The 9,183-nt window shown below is 50.6% G+C and overlaps 1 protein-coding gene across 1 annotated transcript in view; it reads left to right on the top strand.

The window, feature by feature from the left end:
- The first annotated feature begins 891 nt into the window (after positions 1 to 891).
- The window catches only part of RGS9 (regulator of G-protein signaling 9), a 72,090-nt gene continuing 63,798 nt past the window's right edge, over positions 892 to 9,183 (top strand). The window contains exon 1 of the mRNA XM_008569385.1: positions 892 to 1,161. Within this exon, the coding sequence (XP_008567607.1) occupies positions 1,105 to 1,161 (57 nt within the window). The 5' untranslated portion in view covers positions 892 to 1,104. The remainder of the gene's footprint in view (positions 1,162 to 9,183) is intronic.

Here is a 9,183-nt window from a genome sequence, read left to right on the forward strand (position 1 = left end):
AGAAAGTGCTTTATATGACAAAGCAGAAAGGTTCTTGATGATTCTTAGGGGCTTCATCCTTTCATTTTTCTGAGAAGAAAACGCTAAGATAATGATGTGTCAACGTAGGTGTATCAGATGTAACAAATGTACCGCTCTGGAGGGCGATGTTGATAATAGGGGAGGCTTTTGAATGTGTAGGGAGAGAGGACGTATGGGACATCTCTACCTCCCACCCAATTTGCTGTGAACCTAAAACTGCTTTAACAAATAAAGTCCATCAAAAACAAACAAACCAAAACACTAAGAGGCAGAGGAGTAAAATATGATTTGCACAAGGCCAGACACGTGGCTCAGCGGGGACTACACCTCCCTATCCTGCTTCTTCATCTCCCTTCTTTTCATTTAACCAACATCTTACCACTTCTGCTATTTGGACAATAAATCACCACCTCTGATTAAAAAAATAAAAAAATTATTGCTGACCAATCACTGTGTCTCACATTTCCCCAGTAAATGATACAGCACCGCTTCTGTTAGACATTATGATCCCATTTCGAGATTTTTATTTTACAGTTCAGGAAACTGATTCTTAGAGATTTTAAGGAACTTGCCCAAAGTTGCCCAGTTGGCCAGTGGCAGAGCTGGGATGGGAAAGCTCGTCTTTCCCCGCAGCACTTTACTCGTGGGGACTGTGCGTCTCACTTCTGTACAGGACTCCGCCCCAGGCTAAAAGGCTCGCTCTCTGCGGCGGACCCTCGCACTCGCGGGCCGCTGACCTGCGGGTCTCACCTGAGGACCTGCGGGTCTCACCTGAGGCTCCGCGGGGACCCGGCGGAGTCGGACATCGCCCCCTGGCGGCCGGTGGGCGCCCGCACAGCGCATGCTAATGAGCCCGCGGCGCCGCGCGCTGATTGGCTGGCGCGGGTTCCAGCTGCTGTGCCAGTCGGCGGGCGCCGAGTGACAGTCGAGGGGCCGCAGCAGCAGCCGCCCCGCGCCCTCCCAGGCCCGCCGGCCGCCTCCGTCGACGCCAGGGCTTGGGCCAGCCAGGCCGGCTTGGCAACTTGGGGCTTTCCCTTTTCTCTGCCATTGGTGCTCTGGCTGTGAATTCACCCGGGGTCCAGGATGACAATCCGACACCAAGGCCAGCAGTACAGGCCGAGGATGGCATTTCTGCAAAAGGTAACCCTGATCATCACCTGTGCCCTGGGAGGTGGGCAGGGGACCAACTCTGGGAAGTGTCCAGGAGATGATGGGCAGGAGCAGAGAGCAGCCCTTTAGGGGGGTTAGTGCTGCTTGATTTGATTAAATGACTTATTTTCTGTGTGTGTCGCTTAAATGATTAAATGACTTATTTGCTGTGTGTGTCGCTTTTAAAGACTGTGATACTTAGGTTTTCATGCTGTAGGGTGGAAACAACCTGTTACCCGAGAGGCGTGTGCTGGAGGCAGTTCAGCCCTGGCTGTGTCAGATGCGAGACTGCCCGCTGGTGCCACAGACACCCACTGTTACACGAACGTTTTTGCCATTGTTTTGATCCAAAAATGCAGTATTCTAAAGTAAGCGTGTGTATGTATACACATAGACCATGAAGATGGTGTGATTTGTAGGATAAAGGGCCCCGCCCCCTCATTTACAATGCCCTGAGATCCCTCATTCGAGTCTGTGTGTCTCCCTCTGTCTGTGCAGGCAGCAGAAGTCGGACCCTTTCCCCTTATGCTGCAAGTGCTTTCTCAGATAGAGTGTCCAGGCACGGGGTGTCCACCCGAAATGGACATGCGGGGGTTGAGTGCACTTTGCCTCGATGTGCTTGGGGACGAAGTGGTTCGGGTTGTTCTGGGCTTTTGAGATAACCAGAGTCAGAAGAGATCAACAGAGGATTAGGTCTCAGCTCACTTTTCTGCCCTTCCTCCCACCCACAGCCACTTTCCACAGTGCCCTGTCCATCGTCTTAGGCTTATCTTGTTGAGTAGAATTAGCTGAATGCTCTGTGACAAACTGAGCCCTCCCCTGAGCTCAGCAAATTGGTGTAGTCAATGACCGACCGTCGCGATTTGCCCAGGACCTTCAGTGCTGAAACCTGAACAGTCCTGGGCACCTTGGGACAATTGGTCATGCTCGGTCCACCTACTTCAGGAAGCTTGGGCTCATATTCCAGCTCGTAGAGGTGTGAGGCTCATCCATAAAAGGAAGGCAGAATGTTGCCTCACTTAGAAAGAACCCTAACAGCATATACTGCAGACGCCAGTTACTGAAAGCAGAAGAAACCACCTAAGGCCAGTATCCGAAGGCCGTAAATCGTCTTCCAGGATTTATCCCAGCACTTCCTTCTTCCCCCAGGCTGGACAGCTCTGGCTTGGAGGCTTAGAGAGCAATTGTCTGGAGATATTCAGTTTGCTTATTGAATCTTGGATATTCTTTTCCATCATGACTTTTATCTAGTCAATTCTCCTCTCTTTATCTTGGCCTTCTGACTTGTGTCTCGGTCTCCAGCGTCTCCCCTTCCACCCCAGCCTTCCCCACCAGTCCAGCCTCCCTCCTCCACCCCAGCCAACTGTCTTTCACCCCATCCTCCCTTTCTCCACGACATCCTTCAAATACACCCTGGTTTTCTTTTCCAAACCAACAGTGACCTCCTCTACTTGAAACCTTGCATTGGCTTCCCATGTTCACAGGATAAAGCCCAACTTTCTCACTCTGGCCACTCAGCATCCTGCCCTGACCCATCTCCCTTGCTTTACCTGCCACCCACCTTTCACAACTTCCCTCCAGGAAAGAGAGCAGAGCAGCCTCAAGCACTCAGGGCTCTTGCCTCAATGACTTCCTCACCTGTCTGGGAACCCCATGCCCTTTCATCCCTTGGGTCTCTCTATTGGGAAAGTCCTCTCTCCCCCCACCGGCCAATCACCCACTCCTGCTCCTCCCATGCCCAGCTCAACAGCCTCTCCTCTGGGAAGGCCACTTCTCCTGAGCCCCCTGAGCAGGGTGACTTCCTTCTCTGTGCCCTTCAGATTCTGCCCCCACCCCCAGTATTGCTCCTTCCCATTGCCTTGTGTCAGCAAAGATCCTATCTATATTTTCTGAGGTCTTTGGTCATGTCATAGAGCTCCTTAGAGCAGGAGATAGACTCCAGGTCTATAGAGCAGGTCTGCAAAGCCCATGCCAGGGGATCCTTCAAGCCTGGACCAGAGGTCTAGCCTTCTGCAGAAGAGCCTGGACCAAAGGATATGAACATGGGTGTAGATGTCATTCACCACTAACTCAGTACATATTGTGACATGTGCTGTGTCCCTGGCAGGGGCTTATGTGCATTACCTATTCTATCCTATAAGACAGAGGTTATGATCACCATCTTACAGAGAAGGAAACTGAGGCTCAGAGAGGTTAAGAACTTGCCAGTCACACAGCCACCAAGTGGTAGAACTGGGAAAAAATACTGGGGTGGCCATCATCTGTCACTGAATGTGATACAATGCTGTGAACTTTCCTGTGACATAGGGCAGAGTGTGCAGGCCATGGGAAAGCCTGGCTGAAAGTGGTTGGGGACACACAGCCAAGAACCAGAGGATACATAGGGGGGTCCAGGTAGAGAGATGGAGAAAGATGTTCTAAGCAGAGCGAACGGCATGGGCCGAGGCACAGAGGCCTGGGAAGTCCAGTGGGTTTGGGGACGTGGTGTTGGGTAATGGATAGGGTTTGAAGTGCAAGGGGAGCAGAAGGCTGGAAAGGTTGCCCTGACTGGTGGGCAGGGATAGAGGGGATCGTAACAGGCCTTTGGAACCTTTCAAAGGTGGTTTGATTTTATCCCGTATGAAGCTTTTGTGGAATCTGGAACAGGCAAGTGACATGGCAGGTTTACAAATTAAGAAGACCCCTGATGTGAGCAAGAGGAATGGATGGGATGTCTTCTTTTCCCTGAGCTGAGAGAGTTTGCTTAGGGTCTCCCTGTGCCCCCCAAAGCTCCAGCCACCTAGGAAATGGCAGCTTCTCATGGGCCCAGGGGAGCGGAGCTGGTCAGAAGGGCCCTTCCGTCTGCTGGGGTGGCCATCACATCCATGCCTCCGTCTAGGGCTCGATGTAGCCCTTGGGTAGACATGCCCATCAGTCATGATGCCACCTGCCTCTGATGTCTGGGCTTGTCTAAGATGTGGCAGAAAGAGGTGGAGGGCCCATCTGTCCATGGCTTTGCCTGAGGGAGTTAGATGATGGCACACAGAAGATGGATGGGGCACAGGGGGTGGCCTCCTATGGTTCTGTCCCCCACAGGCTCTTGTGCTGGTGCTGGCTCATCCCCACTCTGGGATTCCCAGGTCACCATCCCAGCCAGTCCCAGTTACCACTGCCCTTGGGATGCACCATGGGTTGACTTTCTTGATGCCACATGGAGAAGCCTTTTGTTAGATGTCTTTGCTTTCCTGAGTGGCTCTGGTATCTCTTCTGCTTGGGAAGGGAATGCAGAAGCTGAGACATGGAAGAGACCCAGGCAAAGTGTGGTTTTTCTTTCTTGTATCATTCTTTCATTCAAGACATATATAATGGAACACTTACATGCTAGACGCCGTGCCAGGTGCCGGGGACACTAAGGAGCTTAGAGTGTAGTAGAGAAAGAGAGATATATAAAGAAGGAGAAAGTGTTATATAAGTTGTTGTGGACATTGCCAGAGGGTACATTTAACATCAAGCGGGAACTGGTCAGTTCTACCTGGGATGAGGGGCATCGGGTTTCACAAGGGAGCTTGCACCGGAGTTGAGTTATGAAAAATTAGTAGTTTTTTGCCAGGCAGGTGGAAAGATGAGTGACATCTTGGGCAAATACAAGACACAGACCTGTGAAATAGCATGGTGGCTTGGGAGACCCCTCAGGGGTTGAGATAGCTGACCCAGAGTGGGCAGGAGGTGGGTATGGAGCTGATGGGCAGGAAGGCTGATAGGTTAGAAGGGCCCAGAACTGCAGGTCTTCATGTGCTATAATAAGGAGCTTGATGTTTTCTGTGTTTAATGAGAAGCTGTTTAACGTTTTAAAGTCAGGGATGAAAAAGATGAGTTGGTTTCCATGCTAGGAAAATGATTCTGATGAGAGGGTGTGAGGGCTTCTCAACACTGGCTACACATTAAATAATATTGATACCAAGTCACTATCTTTAGAGTTTCTGATTTATTTGGCCTGGGGTGGGGTCTTTTTTTAAAAGCTTCCCAGGTGGTTTGAATGTGCAGCTCGGAGGAAAGCCCCTGGATATGTTTGGCAATGCCTGGAGGCATTTTGGATTATCATAGCTGGGGATGCTGCTGGCCCCTAAGAGACCAGAGACGCTGCTAAACATCCTACAATGCATAGGACAGCCTCCATCACAAAGAACGATCCAGCTCAAAATGTCAGAGGGGCCACCACGAGAAGTCCTGGGCTAGAGGGACACACTGGGGGCTGGACACAGATGCCAGCTGTAAGGCAGGATCTGATGGTCCAGGAGGGCAGTTAGAAGACGTTCCACTGAGACAGGATTTAGTGGGCATGTCAGAGATGTGTGGAAAATAAAAGCAGAATGCACAGAAGTTGGCCACTCCTTGGCTGGGTCATCCGGAATGTTCCCTGGGTGGGAGGAGCCGGTTTGGGGAAAGACTACTGAGTGCTGGTGGGGCCATGGCACCCACGAGTGTCTGCGAGACGTGGGGGTGAGACGCCAGGAGTTTGGGGGGACACTGCTTGTGGCCAGGCTTGTTAGCGGGAGCACATCCTCCTCTGCAAGAAAAACAAGCCCATGGTTCTGGGTCACTCTCCGCATCTTTTAGAAAAGGACTGATGATTATTGTCCCCCTGGGAGCCTTCTCCAGCTTGAAGGAAAATTCCAGCCCTGGAGTCATCCCACAGTGAGTGACAGCTCCTTAATGCGAGCAGCAGCAGGGACGTGGTGGGTGGGATGTCGGAGGCTTCAGAGCCATCGCTCCCATCCCTCCGGGAGGTCGGGGCTCCCTGGCACACCTGCAGTCATGCCTGGGCACGTGGGCACCTGGGAGAGGAAAGGTGGGGTTACCACCCCTCCCCGTCTCCCCCCAAAGCGGGGTCAGGCAGGCTCCAGCCGTGGCCTGGTGATGTGGCACTTATGTGTCACCTGGGAATGAGATGGGGCTGATTCTCTGTCTTGGGAGGAGCCAGGGGTGTTGATGTGCAGGGTGGGGATGGCCGAGGCTCACCCTCATCTCCAGAGGGCCACTCACAGGACACAGGGAGTGGGGTGTGAGGGTCGCAGCAGTTTGGAGCACAAAGGCAAGGGTTTCTCGCTCTCGGGAGAACTTGGGAAACAATTCAGATTCTCTCGCCTCTGTGAAGGGAAAGGGATTGCTCTGATTGTAGACAGAACACAGAGCCTGTGTTAGTTTGCCTGGCTGCCATAACAAAGTACACAGCACCTGGGCTTACACAGCAGACATTTATTTTCTCACAGTTCGGGAGGCTGGAAGGTGTGGCATCCTCTCTACCTGCCTGTCTCTTAATCTCCTCTTCTTGTAAGGACACCAGTCACACTGGGTGAGGGTCCACCCATATAACCTCATTTTACCTTACTTACCTCTTTAAAGACCTTATGTCCCCCAAACAGTCACCTTCTGAGGTATGGGGGTTAGGACTTCAACATAGGAATGTGGGAGGACACAATTCAACTCATGATAGAGTCTCGCAGAGACAGTGCCACAGGCTAGAATCCTGTCATTTTCTTGTTGGGTGTTGGGGGAGACCCCTCAGAGGGACGTTTATGAGGAAAGATCTGAGGAAAATGGATCAAAATCCCAACTGTGCTGAACTCCGTTTAGATGTTCCCAAGGTCCGTGTGACATTCCCACCTCCCACCAGCCCTCCCTTTCTGTGAAAGGTGACACACCTGCTGGAAAGAAATCTGATTCCCCTCATTGTGTTTTTAAAATAACTCTCATTATTCCTCCTCTGAAGGTTATTTTCAAACTCTTCATAGCTAGATTTTTCTTTTTTTAATGCAAAGACAAGGGATCAAATCTGCCAACTTTCTATCGGAGAAACTCAGGTCTCTAACTTTTAAAGTGGGATTGTATTTCTTCTTCAGTAGATGGGCCCCCTGTTTCCATAAAATGCTGTTCTTTCAGCTTATAAACACTTTTGAATAAATGTGGCCTTTCATCTGGCAATGAATGTGGGGAAGGGAAGTCTTAGGGCCTCGCCTTAAAAAATCGGGCACTTCTTGAAGTACCAGATAAATCCAAGGCTCTGTGAACTCTGGGAAGAGTCAACTCCCACAGCCCATGGCTCCTCCACCCCCTGACCATCTCCAGGAGCAGGGACCCATCCCCCAGCCCCTTCCAGCATCCTTCTGGGGCTGTCTCTGCTCCCCTCTCTGAGGCTGGTCCCATGCTGACCCAGTGACCCGAGACGCTGCCAGGCCCTGACACTGCAGGAGGCCAAGGACTGCAGCTCTGAGTGAGTAGTTTCTGTGCCAAAACAATTCTGTGGGCTGAGCAAGTGTCCTTGCAGATGGCGCTCACAGTCAGTCTTGCACGGGGACTCGCTGGTCTTGCCCGCCGGCTGCTTACTGGCTGTGCGTGGGAGCGGCCTCTACAGACCGCACACCTGATCTTGGCCCATTTCTCAAGACTGCTCAGCTGCAAATGCTGGTTTAGCAACAAAGATTGAAACAGGAAATCTCACCCCTCGGCTTTTAATGAGGACATTGTCCTGCCTTCCAGCTGCAGGAGGAGGCTGGCGGAGTGGGAGGTGGCAGGTGAAATTTTCCCAATTCAGGGCTCCCCTGAATGACCCTTGACCTCCAATGCAGCTGGATCAGCCTTCCTTTTTTAAAAAATTTTATCTTATCGTGGTAAGAACATTTAACATGAGATTCACCCTTTTAACAAAATTTTAAATGTATAATACAGTATTGTTAACTTCAGGTACAATGTGGTACAGATGTCCAGAACTTATTCATCTTGTGTGATTGAAACTTTATGCCCTTTGATCAGCAACTCCCTGTTTTCCCCTCCCCCAGACCTTGGCAACCACCATTCCACTCTTTGATTCTATGAATTCGCCTATTTTATTTATTTATTTTTTTAAAAGATGACCGGTAAGAGGATCTTAACCCTTGACTTGGTGTTGTCAGCACCACGCTCAGCCAGTGAGCAAACCGGCCATCCCTATATGGGATCCGAACCCGGGGCCTTGGTGTTATCAGCACCGCACTCTCCCAAGTGAGCCACAGGCCGGCCCATGGCTCACTCAGTAGAGTGCAGTGCTGAATTCGCCTATTTTAGATACCTCATGTAAGTGAAGTCATGCAGCATTTGTCTTTCTGTGACTGACTTATTTCACTTAGCACAATGTCCTCCAGGTTCATCCATGTTGCTGCATATGGCAGAATTTCCTTCTTTTTAAAGGCCAAATGACTTTCCATGTTGTGTATATGCTTGTACCACATTTTCTTTGTCTCTGATGATGAACACTGAGGTTATTCCCACATCCTGGCTGAAGTGAACGGTGCTGCAATGAACATGGGGGTGCAGGTATCTCTTGCAGATCCTGACTTCAATTCTTTTGGATGTATATGCAGAAGTGGGATTGCTGGATCCCATGGGAGTTCTATTTTTAACTGTTTGAGGAACTCCACATAGTTTCCCACCGTGGATCCACACTTATGCATTCCCTCCAGCAGCATACAAGGGTTCCAGTTCCATCTCTTCACTGTCCTGTGTGGAGAAGCCAGTGCCTTCTCACACCATCCCTCACTTAGAGCGCAGCCTGGTCCTCGCCATCCAGGGAAGTCCTGCGCGTCCTCTACACGCCCTTTGTTGGACCATCTCAGTCATCCTCCTCTGCTGGCTCTTATTCCAGTCAGTACTCTCCTTATTTTTTGGTGTATAATTCAGTCTGCAATTGCTGTCTCATAAATACTTACTGTCTGCATAGTGTGGAACTAAGTGCTTTACGTGCTTAATCTCATTCATCTTCACAACATCTCTATGGTGATGTTCTGTTGTGATCTCTGTGTTGCAGAGAAACAAGTCTTAGTGAAATTCAGCCATTCACCTTCGGCCCCTAGCTTCTCCACTGGAACAGAGATTTGAACTGAGCTTTCTCTGCATCCAGATCCCTAGCTTTCATGTTAGTTAACTTTTTATTTTCTTTTTTCTTCCTTCCTTCCCTTCCTTCCCTTTCCTTCCCTCCCTCCCTCCCATCCCTCCCTCCCT

Source organism: Galeopterus variegatus, unplaced genomic scaffold, assembly GCF_000696425.1.
Source record: "Galeopterus variegatus unplaced genomic scaffold, G_variegatus-3.0.2 Scaffold488, whole genome shotgun sequence".
Classification (NCBI taxonomy): domain Eukaryota; kingdom Metazoa; phylum Chordata; class Mammalia; order Dermoptera; family Cynocephalidae; genus Galeopterus; species Galeopterus variegatus.